This window comes from Onychostoma macrolepis, chromosome 03 (assembly GCF_012432095.1).
Source record: "Onychostoma macrolepis isolate SWU-2019 chromosome 03, ASM1243209v1, whole genome shotgun sequence".
In the NCBI taxonomy this organism is placed as follows: domain Eukaryota; kingdom Metazoa; phylum Chordata; class Actinopteri; order Cypriniformes; family Cyprinidae; genus Onychostoma; species Onychostoma macrolepis.
In genome coordinates, this window is record NC_081157.1 from 39,679,412 (window position 1) to 39,697,425 (window position 18,014).

Below are 18,014 nucleotides of genomic sequence, written 5' to 3' on the forward strand. Positions count from 1 at the left end.
GTGGCTGTTTACAGAGTGCTGTATCAAAGCATATTAAATGCAAAGTTGACTGGAAGGAATAATTTGGGTAGGAAAAGGTGCACAAGCAACAGGGATGACTTCAAGCTTGAGAATACGGTCAAGCAAAGCTGATTCAAACACTTGGGAGAGCTTCACAAGGAGAGAACTGAAGCTGGAGTCAGTGCATCAAGAGTCACCACGCTCAGACATCTTCAGGAAAAGGGCTACCAAGCCACTTCTGAACCAGAGACGTCAGAAGCATCTTACCTGGGCTGTGGAGAAAAAGAACTGACTGTTGCTCAGTGGTCCAAAGTCCTGTTTTCAGATGAAAGTAAATTTTACATCTCATTTGGAAATCAAGGTCCCAGAGTCTGGAGGAAGAGTGGAGAGGCACAGAATCCATGTTGCTTGAAGTCCAGTGTGAAGTTTCCACAGTCAGTGATGATTTGGGCTGCCATGTCATCTGCTGGTGTTGGTCCACTGTGTTTTCTGAAGTCCACTGTCAACGCAGCCGTATACCAGGAAATTTAGAGCACTTCATGCTTCCTTCTGCTGACAAGCTTTATGGAGATGCTGATTTCATTTTCCAGCAGGACTTGGCACCTACCCACACTGCCAAAGGTAACAAAAGCTGGTTCAATGACCATAGTGTTACTGTGCTTGATTGGCCAGCAAACTCGCCTGACCTGAAGTATTGAGTACATATACAATAAATGAACATACTTCTCAGAAGGCCAGCAATTCACTAAAAATGTTTTTTTTATTGGTCTTATGAAGTATTCCAATTTGTTGAGATAGTGAATTGGTGGGTTGTTAAATGTGAGCCAAAAGCATCACAATTAAAAGGACCAAAGACTTAAACTACTTCAGTCTGTGTGCACTGAATTTATTTAATACACGAGTTTCACAATTTGAGTTGAATTACTGAAATAAATGAACTTTTCCACGACATTCTAATTTATTGAGATACACCTGTATATGGTTCATCACTGAGGTGTCCAAGTCGCACCATCCAGACATAGATGGTGTTTCTTCAAACAAACACCTCAACTATATTTAAGGAAATGATCACCTTGATACAAGTTAAAGCTTGCATGTCAGAGAGAGATAAGTATGTGTGGGAGGGATTATCTATACCAAGACAAAACCAACATATTCTTGCCTCTCTGGCTGGTCAACTCACTAGCTGTTGAGCTACAGCTGCATGACTAAACATGCTCCATCTAGAAGATTTTACTGGAGACAATCGCCCCCTACTGGCAGGCTTACTGTGAACTGTACTAAATAGGAAGATGAGCTCATGCTGTCAATAATTAAGAGGTTGTGTATTCACTAGCCACTTAAGCTATAGTTACTTCCCCTGCATTTTTAAGATAATCTAATTTACTATGAATCCAGAAACCGGTGTTGATTAGGAACCAGACGTTAGCTGCAGTTACGCATTTGCCAATTTGTGCAAAGGTGGAAACCATTTGAAGTGGAATGAGCATGAAACCACCCATTTGGAACAAATGATTAGACACACGTCCTTAATCAAAACAAGTTAACAAATAAATTCAATCCTACAAACATTAAAAACGCTTACAGCAAAAACAGAACGCCAGGGTTTTCAGAGCCAAGCACATTCTTTATTAAGTGTACAAAAACAAATGAAAAACAAGGTAAGTGCAAAAAATTTAGTGCCTTGATGTCAGAGACCTATAAGCATGGCTTCGGCCATCTAGAAACCTACAGAATAGGAAGGCACCAGATAGATGCTTGTCACAGTATTTAGAGTGCACATTTTTTTTTTTCAAAATTGATAAGAATGAGAGAGACAGAGAGAGTAAGTTTACCATCACATGTGAATATACTGGTTTATGAAAGAGCTGATCGTACAGATATAATGAAGAGAAGTACAGGCATGTCTCATCCGACGTGACGGGCTGTAAATTCAAAAGGGGTCTCCGATGGTTTGACCAACACTGTGTAAACAAGTTTAGGAGAGAACACCATTTCATACGCACACATACACACTTTAGCCTAAAAACATGTCACGGAGAGTATGTAATCTTTTTCGATAAAAAGAAAAACCTTGGTGAATTTTACGTGATCACGAGAGAGATTAACCATGTTGTGTTTTTTTTTTTTTCTTTCTCTTTTTGGCAAAAGGCATGCAGACACAACAGATTACTATCGGTGAGATTATAACAACGGTGCTGCATGAATTCTTGGAAATTATCAGCTCCACAAAGGCTGAAGAAAGAGAGGGACACCGAAGAATCACATACTAAACTAACAAATTTATACTCTATGCCAAAACTTCGAACTCGAAGATCTAAATTCAAATCTTCTAAAGGTACTGAATGTGAAACCATGTTATCTAGACTAATCAACAAGAACTCGGCTGGAACAGAGTATAAATCAGTTAATCAAACCAGTAACGTTGTGCTAAACCTAAGTGTTCTACATGAGTGTCACGTGTAAGGAAGACCGATCGTGAATGTACCTGTGTAAAGGGAACAGGGATGGTGTGGCGGCCAAACAGCCAAGTGAACTAGCACCTAACGCAGAGTGATCCATGACCTTAAGGCAGATACTAAGGCCTCTGAGCTTGTGTTGCCAGGCAAAAGGAAAAAAGGCACCAGCTAAGAGAAAGCCAGGAGCCAGCAGGCCGCTTTGGAACGTCTGGTCTCACACTGCCTGCCAAATCATCCCAAGCCATCCCTGTGCACACACTAAAGCTGCGAAACATACACGCTGTCCACCTACACACATGCAAAAACACAACATCATCCTCAGCCAACCGAGGGCCGAAGCCCTTAGGAAAAATGTCTTCTCCTTCCCCCCTCTCTTCTCCTCCTCCTCCTCCTCGCTTTGCGCTCACAGAATGGTACACTTTTTCTTTTTCTTCTCTCCATCCTTTTTGCCCTGATCACTGGTGGGCTTGTCATCGGAGAAGCTAGTGAAGGTGGTATCCGCGGTAATCGGTTCCCTCAGGGTGAGGAACCAGCGGCCCTCGCTCAGGTAGGTCAAAGTACCCAAGTCCATCTCAACCTGGGTGCCTTCCTTGCCGTCCTTCTGCAGAGCCAGAATCTCCAGCAAATCCAAACCGGTCTGAACTGCATCCACGCCTGCGGAGCAGCCTAATGTGACGTGGGCACGGCTACCTGCTGGAAGAGCCTCTACACTGGGCAGGAGGGCCGGAGCGACCCCTTCTTTATCTGCTCCCTCGGGCCACAGCTTCAACTGGGTTTCCGTCAAAGCCACACGGGCCCCAAACGTACGAGGGGTCACTATGAGAGCAGTGACGGAAAGCTCATAAGACTTGGCAAGGGATTCCTTGACCACCTGCAAGACAAAATATGGTCAAATAAGTACTGTATTAATATTTTGGTAGCACTTTATGACTAAGTTCAATGTGTTAACATTAGTTCATACATTAGGTTTCATGAACTACCAAAACACAAATTTTCAGCATTTATTAATCTACATTCACATACTTACACTTGTATATTGACATGTTTTTTTTTATTGATTTGTTATAGTTAGTTTTTTTGTTGGATGACATTTCTGCATTTTGATTCAGTTTTCTTTATAGTTCTGTGAAAACATAATATTGTTTAGGTGAAGGCAGTAAATAAGTGCTTATGGGATTTCTGCCTCTCCCTGCACTGTATACAAAATTTATTCTCGCAATTTCATTCATGTATATTTTTATTATTTTTTTATTCACTTAACACCATATCAGCATCAAGGCTATTTTCACAGCGATCTCAGAGTAAATTACAAATGGTATAATACAATTAACAAAGTTATAAAAAGACGTTTCAAATCTACACTAGGCAAAAATTCTCAAATACATTCAGGTGATACATTTTTAAATAAATCAGTTAAATAAAACACCTCTGAATAAAACCGTTGTCTATTTACATCAGTGGTCTCAAACTCAATTCCTGGCAGCCACAGCTCTGCACAGTTTAGCTCCGACCCTAATCATACGCACCTGATCCAGCTAATCAAGGTCTTCAGGATTACTAGAAATAAACGCATACTTACTAACCTAAATTCAAGTTAATTTCCATGTATTCTAATAAGTTCGCATTTCATGTTTAATAAATGAAAATGTTTTAATTTAATAAACAAGAACGAATTTACATTAAAACAGATTAATGCCATCATTTTTCTATTTGGTTATGTCAGCATGGCAGGAAATGGGTAAAATCAGCTACAAAAGGTAAATAAACTTTAAAAAGGAGGTAAAGAACAGGCAAAATGATAAATTGACAGAAAAAGGGGATTATAGATTCTCTAACTCTCTCTAAAAATAAGTGAACAAATAAAATTCTTCAGGCTATAAGAGTTCATTGTAATTTCATGATCTCTCATGAATTTATTTCAATTGTAAATTGTTCTATATATATCTATATATATCTATCTATATATATCTATATAAAAAAAAAAAAAAAACACGCTACGGACACTTATAGTAAATTTGCAAAGCATACACTAGCAAAATTTCAGGGAACGTGATCGACAACACAAGTACTGGCAGATTTTAATAATATTTAATTATCAGTATTGGTCTAAATTTGCTAATATTGGAAGCTGGTAATACAAGAGGGCTTCCCGTCAACGTTATGCATAATATTAGTTATTGGCTGCAATAATATTATAATCAAGCAGGGATCTTATTCCAAAAACAACTTACGTTTGCACTGCATGATGAGACATGCCTAACAAAATGGTCTGTGTGGAAAACTAACCTGCAGCTCTGCATACTCTTTAGCCCCCTCTGCTTTCCCATAATCACAGAACTTTGTAGTGCAGTGGAGTTGCAATGGGTTCTGGAAATACTGCTCAAGATCCACTTCTTTCTCCGCCTCACCAGTAACTAGAAAAAACAAAACAAAATCAGCACTACACACACACCAGCTCTGAGAAGAACCACAAGTGTATATGTACACAGTCCACTCACATTCACTGATGTGTTCTTTGAAGGCCTCCAAAGTGTCCAGCGTCTTGAGAAAGTCCATGGTTGCACACTTAATTCGTTCCACTTCCTCTGGAAGCAGGAACCAGCCAAAGAACAAAGGCAGCTCTGGCTCTTTCTGCTTGGTCTCTGCCTCAGCTTGAACTCCATCAGCCTCTGGTTGCACCTTATCCTCTCCTCCTTCTGTCTTTGTCTCCTCACCTTTATCAGATTCTTCGGGCTTGGCTTCATTCACAGCAGTGGGTTTGGACTCCGCCTCTTTGGAAGGCTCCTCCTCTTTCACAGCTTCTTCCTCCTGCTTCTCATGCTCAGAATTCACTTGAACCTGTGGCTCCTCAGACGACTTCTGCTGTTCTGGCTCAGGGGGTTTCACAGAAGACTCAGCAGCCGAGGTTCCCTCAGGAGATTTTTCCAGCGCCACCTCAGGTTCAGACGGTTTGGGAGGAGCGGTTTCAGAGTCAGTCACTTTCTCCTTTTCTGGCAATTCCCCAGCAGAATGCTCCGTCTCTGGGGTCTTCTCTGGTTCAGGGGCCGCGGCTTCTGAAGGTGCCACCTCTTCGGACTTGGGCTCCGATTTCTCCTCTTGTTTCATCGCCACTTCCTGTGTCTCAGCAACAGCCTCTGGAACTTCCTGATTCTGTTCAGCTTCCATTGCTACACAGCAGGCTGTTTCTGTTAAACAAGATAAATTTGGCACAAGTGAGTGCGAATGCATTTTTTCAAGAGATTACTTTGTACATGAGATGAGTTACATGTGATGCAAATGTGAACAAGGGGTTAAATGACAGGCAGCTCCATGAACGCTTGGTAAAGATTAACAGAAACTATCCACCTGAACATGGTAGTCAAAACGACCACTTCTTCAGACCCTTCACAGCACATAAGCTCTTGGAAACTTCAGTTTTACTAGCCACAAACGCATATTTTAGCTCTACAACCTCTATACAGCGTCCTTCTGAGCAAAACTGAAAACCACTGCTCCGTTTAAACCAATGCACACTCGAATTCATTTGAAATAAAACACCACTGTGCATTTCTAGTGAAATCTGAGTAGGCATCAGACTGCCAATGCAAGAGCTGCTTTTTTTTCCTGGCCTACACATTACTCCTTCGCTTTTTATCCGTATTTCTCCTTGTCTACCATCTTTTTCTCTTTTATGGAGGCCTGAAGTAAACCGTAGAAGCTCTGTATGCTAGAAGTCTTTTGTTTTAATGATACTTTGCACCGTCGCATTGCTGTCGTCTAATTTCAGATTTCAGATTAAGAAGCAGAAGTACAGCTGTAGCTCAGATATTAGGTTGTTTGAGTCATTGCTTTTGTTGTGAAACTAGTTGTCATCACCTCTTTCTGGCTGAAAAAAACAGCTGTTCCCTATTTTATACAGCTACGCAAATCTTTACAGCTTAATCAAATGACAAACCTTGATATCAGTCAAGCGACAAGTCACAGCTGATGATGGGTTCAAAAAGCACCTCTTACTGCCACTAAATGTTAACTTCTCTATGCAGTGGCTGGATTTTACACGAACTAGCTTTAATTTCACCCTGGACAAGGCCCAGGTTCTGATGAAAGTGTGTGAAAAGCAGAAGCAGGCCCTTGTTTTACAGGAGCCCAGCAGTGAGCCGTGAGACACTAACACCTGCACATCATTTAGGCCACTTTTTTGAGGCTGTGTCTAATATCAAGTGTGCTGCCTGCTTAGGCAGCATTTCTCAGAAGCAAACACGTTCAGAGTCAGTTCAGCGTGTCTGATGCCCAATTGCTGTCTAGGTAGGCAGCTCACTGGATTTTGATACGCAGCCTTTGTGTGACCAAATTAGATTCGGACACGCCACCTAACCTATGGAAGACAAAGAAAACCCAAAACGCCCAGTAGATTCACTCAGCCGGCAGGTCACACGCATATAACGGTAACGTTACATGATTTGACGACGCTGCGCACACGAATTTAGACAACTTGGGGGAAATATTGTGAGCAGATTTAAAGAAACGCGGGCTGCATTTAATTCAGTGAATGTCTAAATCTACAGAGACTCGTAAACGAATATGGCCAAAAGAGCGAGCTCAGTTAATTAGCGGTAACAATGCAAAGCCGTGGATTGGGGAGTGGCAGTGCCCAGCCACGCTGCATGCAGACAAAACAAATCAGCGTGGCAATGCCTAGCGCAGCTGGAAAATAAATCACATGCCAGAAGCTGTTGCATATAAAACCTTTGTTTGATCTTAAAGTTAGATATGCATAATCAAACTCACTGGTTGCAAATACGTTCTACAAGATTACAAAGTAACATTCAGTGATCAGCGTAAATGCAACTCACTTGATTACAACGTTGGCAGATGTGTGAAAAGCTGTCACCGTTTTCTGAGGCTGAAGGTTCAAAGCGCTGTACAGCCAAATCGCACGTTACTCCAGAACGATGCGCAGCAACCCCCGCCTGGCCGAGCACTAGCAATAATCAGGAAACAAAACGGAAACCACTGGTACTTGAGCACGCTCCTGTGCGCGCGGACGCGGACGCGGAAGGGAGAGGCAGATACAAAACTGAACAGAGGCCCATGTGAGCGCGCTCCCGCTGCTTCACTGTGTGCACGTCAGCGACCGGAATTTTTATTTATTTTTTTGGTACATCATACTGCTCGTCTTTATGTCTCGATTATCTCGTGGTTTAATTACTGAATACAGTTCAGTCATGTTAGCAGATGGTGCGAATAAGTTGGGGTTACTTTATTGACCCACAATCTTTATATATATATATATATATATATATATATGTGTGTGTGTGTATATATATATATATATTAGCTAACCTTTGATTGCGCCCCCCAAAATTACCATTCATATGTAATAAACTTCTCAGAACATTCTAGTAAAATAATTGTCCCACGAAAAATCACTTGTATAGAGGCCTACTTTTAGAGCAAACATCACAAATTCGTTTCCATTTTCATAAACTGTCACTGATTGAGATTTGCAGTAGGCCATTAAAGGAATACTTGTCTTCACCTATAGGTTTGATAGTATCTACTGCATAAAATATATATTGCAACAATCTTTGGATAAGACAAACAAATTTCTCAAGCTTTTCATGCCTCACACAAGTATGGACTTGATTTCCAGCACTCAGTAAGGTCCTTGTAATCATGATTGTCAGAATATATTAATGAATATATATAATGAATACATCGAAATTATCAAAGTATTCAATTCCATTGTTTGTGTTTTAGAATTAAGTTCGTAAAGAATTTAAAAGGATCTGCAGGCACCACACGTTCTTTGAATGCATGTTTACAGGCCAGTTATCCAGGATCATACCTGCAAAAATGAAAACAGCTGGAGTGTGCATGCTGTGTCTTGTTGATATCCGTGAGGGACGTGTGAAATGTCTGCAGGGTTTAAGTGGTTATGCGTTCTGACATTGCACTGACAGGTTCTGCAGTTAAGAATCGCTGCTTCAGCTCATCGCAGTGAAGTTCAGAACAAACGCAGGTTGGCTGTGATCGCTTTCTCACAAGTATTTGTGGTGTGTTCACATAAATAGCAGATATAACCCACACAAAAACACTCACACACAAAAACTGCCAGTAATGTGTAGATTCTGACAGCGCTTATACTTCTGTTCAGTTTTGTTGAGCACATAAAGTCAATATCAACTCAATAGGTGAAGTGTAAAATTAGATGTCAAAACTCATTTTAATGATTTTCAATTCAAACCTTTATGGTTGGATTATGAATTAAGAGTATTTCTCTATGTCAACAAAAGGTCACAGCATGTGTGGGTCTATTGTAAAACATTAACAGTATCTGGGCAACATCACTTGGACACTGCATCACAAATATAACACATGATTTGTTATTCCTCTGAAACTGTGACAGTTTATTTATGTAAAACTATGCAAAACATCTTTTTACCCATATGGAAACAAGTACAGAAAAGGCAGTCAAAGTAATCCTTCACCAATAACACTGACTACAATCCAGCACAATGTTCCTCAGGCAAACTTTATTCCACTAGTAGGGATGCATTAGTTCTGACTTGTCTTGTAGGTGGATGGAAGTCGACTGCAGCCATTTTATTCAGAGGGGTTTCTCATTTTACTGAGTCACTCTGTGTCTTGCTTCACGAAGAGCCTGCAGGGTGAGAAATCGATTAAAGACAAATAATATCAGGGCAACATGAAGAAATATAATATCAGAAGAATGGGATGGTCTAGAATCAGATAACATGCATTCATTGATCAGTTTTCTTGTATGTAAATATTACAATAATCTGTTCATATTATGACAAAACAACTAATATTTACAAATATTTTGAAACCATGTTCTAACTAACTAATTGCTCTGCTTATGGATGTTCAGGGTTTGTTACAAAATAACAGTTCTGTCATGACAACTCTCGGAGGCTTTGTCAATGTACATGACAATGTTAACATCTCGTTTGATCTTAGGTGTATGAATGAGAAGGGGGAGGCTGCAGACCTGAAGCAAACAGTGTGAAACAGGCAGCTAAGAGATAATTACCACGTTCCTATGACATCTAGACCAGTGGTTAATTAATTTTCAAAGTCACGCTGTCAACACGTTATAGAGTTTGATAGTGCGTGTGAGTGAGTTTGGTAGTGTGTGAGAGACGGTATAGTAGTGTATGAGATATATAGTAGTGGAAAGTTTGAATAATGTCTTGAACGGCCTCTCATAGAATAGATCTGCTATGCTGCTGCTGCGGCAGAAGTACTGAGACTTGCTACTGCTGATACATCCACAAACATGCTGCTGTGAGCATGTAAGAAATACTGCTGCTGCACATATAACATACATGAAATAACCCCCCATATAGCATACATGAATCACCTCGTAGCAGATCTATATAGGTGGAGCTGTGGAAGGTGGAGGGCTTCTGAAAAACGCTTCAACTGCTACTGAATAAATAAGTTTTCCATTGATGTATGGTTTGTTAGGATGGTACAATATTTGGCCGAGATACAACTATTTGAAAATCTGGAATCTGAGGGTGCAAAAAAAAATCAAAATATTGAGAAAATCGCCTTTAAAGTTGTCCAAATTAATTCTTAGCAATGCATATTACTAATCAAAAACGACGTTTTGATATATTTACAGTAGTAAATTTACTAAATATCTTCATGGAATATGATCTTTGGCATAAAAAAATAATTAAAAAAATCTATCATTTTGACCCATACAGTGCATTTTTGGCTATTGCTGCAAATATACCCCAGCGACTTAAGACTGATTTTGTGGTCCAGGGTCACATTTAATATTTAACATGCACTAGGAGCAGGATTTTGGTCCAATGAGTTTTCACTGTTGGCGGAGCTACGCAGTGTGACAATGCAGGAAAAAAAAAAATGCACAGCTCTTTATATAAAAAATAATATTTATATTATATCCAACTTTATTTGCATATGCAAGTACACTCGCGTAATGCGATATATACTATAGCAAATAACAACTGCTTCATTTTTTATTTTGCCGCAAAATGCAACTATATTATCGTCCAGCTCTTTATATAAAATTGGATATATAAACATTTCAAACTTCATCAACAAACATACAAGTATACTTGTGTAGAGCGATATTTACTAAATAGCATATCTCAACTGCTTGATTGCTTGCATCGGCCCAAAATGTAAACTATATTTTCGCTCAACTTTAATCTGCTAAATGTGACTAAGGAATTACGATATTAAGGCATTATAAACAATAGCACCATGAATTTCTGTAAAACAGTGTGTATAGCAGAGATGGGGACTCGAGTCGCACTTAAGTTGCATAAATAAAGACTTGGGACTTGACTTGGACTCGTGAGACTCGTAAAAAAAAAAAAAAAAAAACGCAAGTCATTTTGTATGGGAGTTTATATGAATGTGTCTCTGAGCAGAACTGGCTGTCTGTAGAAGTTTAGATGGTATTTTCTTTTTATCTTGCCTCTGTATAATGCATATTAATGTTCATAACTGCAGCGCTGCTTTGTTTACAACGGCAACCAAAGAAACGATGTTTAATTGCCGTTCAAGCGCCACCTGCTGACAGAGAGTGAATCTGCTTTCTAATTCAGCCCGTCTGCTGTTTTGTTTTATGTAGAATAGTTTCACAAAACTATAGTCAGACCATTTTGTTTTTGCTTCAGATTTAGATTAAAAACTGCTCATGCTGCATGTATGCAGCCTCTTTTTTTGGATTGAGTTGTGTTTAAAACACAGTGGTTGCCTCTAATTTTTTTTTTTTAATTTTTAATTAAATAGGGGTGTGAACCTACACTGGTCTCACGGTTCGGTTCGATTACGATTATCATGTCATCGATTCGGTTCAATTCGATATCACGATGCATCACTGCACTGCATCATCAATTTTCAATTTTACATCACATGTGTACAAATTTGTCAATAAATACAAGTAGTCAGATATATGAGCAGAACCTTTAATTTTACCTGCTCAGAGAAAACACGCTTCTTGAATGTATCAAACATCAAACAAAACTAAGTCTGGGCACAGAAGACAGCAGGAGATTTAGAACAAACACACAAAAGTAAATACTAAATACTTGGCACTGACAAGGTTAACAGCTCAGGGTGAAAACGGCTAACGTGGTTTCTCAAGATTACTGAACCGATACCGAATCGTCCTCGTCTGCATCGCGATGCACCGTAGAAACGATTAATTTCGACACCCCTATTGTGAAATCAGTATTTCAAAACCGATTTAGCCTCAATAACTAGCTGAAAGAACTGTTGCTAATAAATAGAACAAAGACTTGAGACTTGATTTAGACTCGACCTCAAAGACTTGAGACTTGACTTGGACCTCAGAGACTTGTGAACATGTCTGGTGTATAGTGAACAGCGCCCTTGTGCAATATTTCTGGTTGCATGTATTCCTATTGAAATGACTGGATAAATATTTGCTGAACAATGGTACATGCGAGTGTACCTTTAGTCAAACAAACAACAGTTGTGATCATCCGTGATATAAACCATATTGCGCATCCTGCATGATTTAGAATCTCACTCATTTTAGTGTAGTTTGAATGGGACTATAGAAAAGGCCACAGGCGAGATGGATGGTGAGAGGGATGAGGGAGAGAGTGAGAGAGCAGGATAGGAATGTCTGTGTTGACCTTCTGGATGGCTTCGCTGGCAGAGTCGTCCTGCAGCAGTTTTGCCCGGTCCAGTGCCCTCTCAAAGTGTAACACACAGGCCTTGTAGTTACCCAGCTTCACTGTGTCAGAGTGAAAGAGGATGTAAAATGATCTAATTGCACTGCGTGGCATGGATCAAATATACATAACGATCACATTAACTCCTATTGATTCGAAGCAATGTGGGAAATTTGATTATTCATGGTCAGAGAGTCTATTAAGCTTCCTGGACGATTCTGGGCAATGTAGTTTGGACTCACATTCTGCCTGTGCCATGAGCACACTGGCATTGAGCTGCCATTTTTCATCGCTGATGTCATCCGCAGCCATGAGCGAGCGGGAGCCATAGTCTCGTGCTTCGCCGTAGCGTTTCAGCTCTAGGTAACAGCGGCCGATCTCGTGGAACAACCAGGCTTTCTCTAACCCGCCACATACTAGAGGCAACTTCTCCTCCCAGCTACGCAAACACACACAGAACAAAATTAAATGACTATTACAACAGATTTCTCTGTGTACATCAACACCAAAGTCAATATTAATTAAAGGCAAATGCACGTACACTTCTATAGCTTGTTGAAACCTGCCAATCCGTGCGTACACACGGCCAATGTTGTCCAGAGCCCTGGATTTACTGTCCATCAGGTCGCTATGGAACGAAGCACAAACCAAACACACTGGATGAGTTTTAGTTTATTAACCAACCGAGAAAAACAGAAACGTAGCTTTCCTGCTCTCATGGTCGCCTACCCTTTCTTGGCCAGCTCCAGATCCTTCTCATGATGATGCAGAGCCTTGTCCATATTCCCAAGATCCATCAGTGCATTGCCTACATAGAATATAAGAGACACTTTTAACATAGAGTTTCATATTTCTCATTCTTGTGCTATTGATATTATAAGTATATGGCTACCAATGCAGCTGTGGAGATTCCCAAGCACTTCTCTCTTATTGGGCAGCACTTCCCCAGACCATTCCTTCACCACCTTCATGAGCTCACGGGCTTTCTTCAGACCGCTTTCTGTGTTGCCTGAACTCAAGGCTGTTAAGTGAAGAGATAATACTCAAAAATCCAATAACACACAATACATTTTCTGAAAATTATGTAGCGTAGTGCTTGCCTATCCAAAAGTCCTGTGATGCCAGAGCATTGATAAGACATTATTCTGATTCTGAAATGAGGTTTCTCCTTCAGTGCAAGTCTATAGAATTTTCTCACCTGTTTTGTTGTCTGTCAGGCCAAAAATCATAAGTCTAAAATCTCACAGTCACTTTCCAACCAAGCAGCTTTTCTATTTGTCAGTGTGTTAAATTTGCGTAACCAACTTGAACTCTTTGCGAAATCTGCATAGAGAAATCTTTCACCCTTATCCTAAATTCCAAAACACCTCGATTCTTATTGAAAGGACTGGATTTTGACCATGGAAATTTGCAGGGCAACGGTAAATGTGAAAACACAGCTGTAGAAAAGTAAAAGCACATCTCTTCTCAGCAAGTCACAAGATTTGATCTATCGCTCATGTCCATGGCACAGATGGTACACAGTTACGTGCCAAAGTTTAATATTTAGGATTAAGAGTTTTGTTCAAATGTCCTCAGCAAGCACTATTAAATATTTAAATAATCAGATGGGTGTGTTATGATTAAACAAACATCGTGGGGTGACCTAGAGAATAATTAGGACCATAATCCCGCCCAAACCTCAATGTTGTTCCTGATGAAAGTCAGCCACTCATCAATTAGCTAAAAATCATCTACATACTCTACCATTCAAAACAATTGTGGTCAAGTGAAGACTGGAGTAATGGCTGCTGAAAATCCAACTTTGCATCACAGAAATAAACTACATTTTAAAATATATTACAATAGAAACTGGTTGCTTAAATTGTAATAATATTTCTGTTTTTACTGTATTTTTGATCAAATAAATGCATCCTTGGCAAGCAGAAGAGACTTCTTTTAAATACAAATTCTTCTAACTCCCGAACATTAGAACGATAGTGTATGGTTTTGCAAGTGTAACATGAGTATGCGACTAATGCTAAATTACTTGCTAGGAACCTATACTGTAAGCTTTGACTCGTCCGAGATTCAGTCCGAGATTCACCTGTGTCAATCTCCTCCAGACTGTCGAGGACGTATCGAGTGGGGTCTGTGGGAGGCTTGTGAAGAACCCGGTTCCACTGCTGCTGCATGATTTTTCTGTCTCGCTGACGAGCGTAGATGGGCTTCTGTTGCTGCCAGAATGCCGTCCTCGTGTCCAGATATGAGATACAGCCTACAATCAGATCTTGCACACGCTCTCCAGTTCGTATCTTACCTTTTATAAGATCTGTATTGGAGCAGATTGCGAAACTTCACATAGAATATGCACTTTCACAGATGCAATCTGACATTTGAAAAGGTCTACAAAAAAAAAAAAAAAACCTGAAACACACACCTTCATCTTGTAGAAGTTTCTCTAAGTATTCTCTGTCACTGTATAGCTCTCCCAGAAGTTCCTTGGCTGATTTTTCATTTTTGTCCATCTTCTGGCCATGCTTTTTGGATTCCCTCTTATGAGGATGATTCAAATGCTTGGAACGAACCTTTGAACAAACAAACAAATGTGTGTTACTAACTGCTGAAATAAACATAAATGGAAAGCATCAACAGTGGCAGGGTGAATGATGAGGGCAAGTGATTTAATGAGAGAGTGAGCAAGAGATAGAGAACATAATTTAGCCAGCTCACCCCATTAGATTTGTGAAAGAAAGACAAGTCTCCTTTATTTTCCAGCTTCACAGAGGAAGGACCTTTTGGTTGGGGTGAGAGATGTGGATAACTGAGATCTGTTTGCTGTGTAACCAAAATATGAGCTCCACATTTCTCATCGTGTGTCTGAGGACTTACTGCCCACTGAGTTGTCGATTGCCTCTTGAGCTTTCTGGATTCCCAGCCTGAACTCCTGCAGCTCTGGACGCAGCTTATTGCCTCGGTGATAGTAGACCAACGCAAACTCAAAATCGCCCATAGTGTAGAGAGCTTCTGCTTTCTGATACAGACCCTGCAGGAGACATGATGGAGACTGAAGGAGAATCATAGGTTATCTGTTAGAAGAAACTTTTCATGCAAAGCAGTTTACAGTAACTAAAGGGACTGGACGCCTAGAGGAACATACAATGGCACCAAACAGGTTTCTGATTTTTCATTGTTCTTTCATAATTCTTACATGACACTACATGCTTTGTGACACCACATGCAAAGCTCCTTAACCATTAAATCACAGGATATACACTCATCTGAAAATCTCTTGGTTTAACAACCCAGGAAAAATATTTAATTTAAAGCGATGTGCAAAAGTAAATCCACGTATATAAAGAAGTATCTTATGTTCACATTTATTTGATCAAAAGTCCAGTAATAACAGGAATATTGTGAAATATTATTACAGTTTAAAATTATAATATATTTTAAAGTGTATTCTGTTCCTGTGATGAAATAGCCAAATTTTCAGCAGTCATTACTTTCTGAAAGTAGCCGTCTTTAGTGTCACATGATCCTTCAGAAATCATTCTTGATGTGCATATAATTTTTGTGCATATGCTAGTCAGCATATGCACTTTTTGCGAAGGTTCAGGGTCTATGGGGTGGATAAAAGTATCATGTTACTGTTTTATAGGTCTGCTATTGAATCCATTATACGTTATGCTTTTACAATATGGTTTGGTAATTTGTCAGTTAAATCTAGTTCACAACTTCAAAATGTGGCTAGGAGACGGAAACATAATCGATATTGTGCCCCTAACTTCTCTTCCGGAGATTTTTGAGAGGTCTGTAAAGAAGCAGAGCCTTAAAATTATTGGTGATCCAAGCCATATTCTCCATAAGGAGTATGAGCTGATGCCCTCAGGCAGGAGATATAGGGTACCAATTTGTAAGTTAAATAGGTATAAATTCTCCTTAATTCCATTATCAACTGCTTTACTGAACAATAGGAAATAGGGTTTGTGGGAAATGTGTGGGTATTGTAAAATGTATTTAGTGTATGTAAAAGGAATATTAATATTCCCATTTTTGTGTGTGTGTGTGTGTAACTTTGTAAGTTCATCTGCTCTCTTGATTGCTCAAGACAAATTTCTCCTTATGGAGACAATAAAGAAAGAAATGATTCTAATATGATGATTTGCTACTCAAGAAACATTTCTTTTTATTAATAATGTTGAAAACTGCTGTGCTGCTAAATATTTTTGTGGATTTTTGTAAAACGTAAAAAGTCTTTCCTGTTCCTTTTCACTTTTCCTAGCAATTTAAATTTTAACTCTCTCTCTCTCTCTCTTACATTTAGAAACTAAACATAACTGCTGTTAATTTAGTGCTTTTACTGGGATCGGACATTATTCATTTAGAGGGTTTATATATAGTAGCTCCAAAAGTATTTGGATACTTAAACCACACTTAAAAATGAATTAATTTCATTGCATTACATACAAAATACCAAGCTAAGTGTCAATCTGAAAAGGTTACTTTCCCAAGAAATAACCCCACTTCTCTTAGCTAGTTGGCAACTACTTTTAGGTGACTTTAGTGGATGGTCTCTCTCACGTTTCACTAGTTTGACCTGTCCTTTTTGTCTTAAAACTTTTAGTCTTAATTTTTCGAATACAATTCGAAAGTGTGCTTATGACATAAATGTCACTTGGTTTATCATTTCTTTATCTAATGCAATAATATTTATCAAATTTTAAGTGTGCTACAAGTGTCCACATACTTTCAGGGGCAATTTAGTGCCCTACTTTTGCCAGAATCATCTGATAAAGTTTCAGATTATGCAAGTACGCCCCCTTCAGGACAAGTAAACATACAGACTCAAAGCTGTGCCTGCTGGGACCTTCTGGACCGAACGAGGAGTTAATACAGAAATTAGCAGCACAGATGAACACACCTTGAAGAAGTCTTTGTTGTCTTTGAGGGAGGTCTCGGCATCTTTCAGCGCGCTCTCTGCATCCCCTAGTTTCAAATAACACCTGGATCTGGCGACCAGACAGTTTTTATCATCCGGCTGTAAACTTAAAGCCTGGTGGGCAACAAAGACGACTCTTATGAAGTGTGAAATAAAGCATTCAGTTTAATGTAAGACATGTAAAATGTATTTCGCATAATCCCGTTATAGTGACTAGCTTACCGTGGAAAAGCTCTCAATAGCTTTGACATACTCTCTCTTCTGGAACAGCTGGTCACCTTCAGCTACATAGGTGCTAAAGGTACTCTTCGGCCCTTGTCCTTCCTCGTTATCGGACATTTTATGCGTATTTATACAAAACTACATCAAAACCATTAAGTACATATCAATAAACGTACTTGTAGTCCGGATAAGTCTTGTCCGCTGTATCCTAGCAACGTGCCTAACAAAACCCTGAGCGGCCAATCAACTGCGAGAGACCTTTGATTGACGTGTTAACCTTAAATTCTAAGGTGTAACATTTTATATTTTGTAAATATTTTATATTTTTGTATATTTTGTATATTCTAAAATAATTATCATATTTAATGCAGAAAACGTTTCTTTACTTAACTGTTTTTTTTTTTATTTTTAATATAACAAGAGAAAGAATGTGAAAATGCCTGTGGTGATGCAAAATAAACTTAAAAAAAAAAAAAAAAGTATTAGAAGAGACAGAGAAGTTAAGAATTTGGTGAAGGGGAAAACAGAAAGAGGCTTACTTTATTTACATGGCTTTTTTATAAACGGTCCATAGTCAAGACTGTTCCAGCGGAGTGAGCAAAGTCAGCATGGACATTGTCTTCTGAATACACTGAAGATCTTTCAAGATGAGCAATAGGAACGTATTCCAGACAAATGCTTAAATTGCACAGTTTCCTAACTGGGTACACGGTCAGGTCAAAGACA

General features: G+C 39.3%; 2 protein-coding genes across 6 annotated transcripts; both read right to left on the reverse strand.

Moving 5' to 3' along the window:
- Positions 1-1,606: 1,606 nt before the first annotated feature.
- Positions 1,607-7,496, reverse strand: cnp (2',3'-cyclic nucleotide 3' phosphodiesterase). 2 transcript variants are annotated; one of them, XM_058771500.1, is made up of 4 exons: positions 7,330-7,496; positions 4,958-5,644; positions 4,746-4,873; positions 1,607-3,330 (listed from the first exon to the last, which is right to left on the reverse strand). In XM_058771500.1, the coding sequence occupies exons 2-4, from the start codon at positions 5,622-5,624 to the stop codon at positions 2,863-2,865; spliced, it is 1,263 nt and encodes a 420-aa protein (XP_058627483.1). In that variant the 5' UTR covers positions 5,625-5,644; positions 7,330-7,496; the 3' UTR covers positions 1,607-2,862. The 2 variants fall into 2 exon arrangements, with proteins under 2 accessions (XP_058627483.1, XP_058627482.1); XM_058771499.1 differs by having other exon boundaries at positions 7,292-7,492.
- A 1,212-nt stretch (positions 7,497-8,708) lies between these two features.
- On the reverse strand, positions 8,709-17,688 carry odad4 (outer dynein arm docking complex subunit 4). 4 transcript variants are annotated; one of them, XM_058768737.1, is made up of 12 exons: positions 17,289-17,688; positions 17,049-17,180; positions 15,017-15,191; positions 14,858-14,919; positions 14,565-14,712; positions 14,232-14,456; positions 13,038-13,166; positions 12,875-12,953; positions 12,687-12,773; positions 12,388-12,584; positions 12,107-12,207; positions 8,709-9,102 (listed from the first exon to the last, which is right to left on the reverse strand). In XM_058768737.1, the coding sequence occupies exons 1-12, from the start codon at positions 17,403-17,405 to the stop codon at positions 9,067-9,069; spliced, it is 1,488 nt and encodes a 495-aa protein (XP_058624720.1). In that variant the 5' UTR covers positions 17,406-17,688; the 3' UTR covers positions 8,709-9,066. The 4 variants fall into 4 exon arrangements, with proteins under 4 accessions (XP_058624720.1, XP_058624722.1, XP_058624721.1 ...); XM_058768738.1 differs by having other exon boundaries at positions 8,710-9,102; positions 15,017-15,170; XM_058768739.1 differs by lacking the exon at positions 14,858-14,919 and having other exon boundaries at positions 17,289-17,427.
- Between the last annotated feature and the right edge of the window lie 326 nt (positions 17,689-18,014).

Coding starts and splice junctions, on each gene's coding strand:
- cnp (XM_058771500.1), bottom strand. CDS start 5,624: ATGGAAGCTGAACAGAATCAGGAAGTTCCAGAGGCTGTTGCTGAGACA. Junction 4,874..4,957: donor CAAAGAACACATCAGTGAAT/GTGAGTGGACTG, acceptor TGTTTTTTCTAG/TTACTGGTGAGGCGGAGAAA. Junction 3,331..4,745: donor AAGAGTATGCAGAGCTGCAG/GTTAGTTTTCCA, acceptor TTTGTCTTGCAG/GTGGTCAAGGAATCCCTTGC.
- odad4 (XM_058768737.1), bottom strand. CDS start 17,405: ATGTCCGATAACGAGGAAGGACAAGGGCCGAAGAGTACCTTTAGCACC. Junction 17,181..17,288: donor CTATTGAGAGCTTTTCCACG/GTAAGCTAGTCA, acceptor GTTGCCCACCAG/GCTTTAAGTTTACAGCCGGA. Junction 9,103..12,106: donor CCAGCGAAGCCATCCAGAAG/GTCAACACAGAC, acceptor CTCACCCTGCAG/GCTCTTCGTGAAGCAAGACA.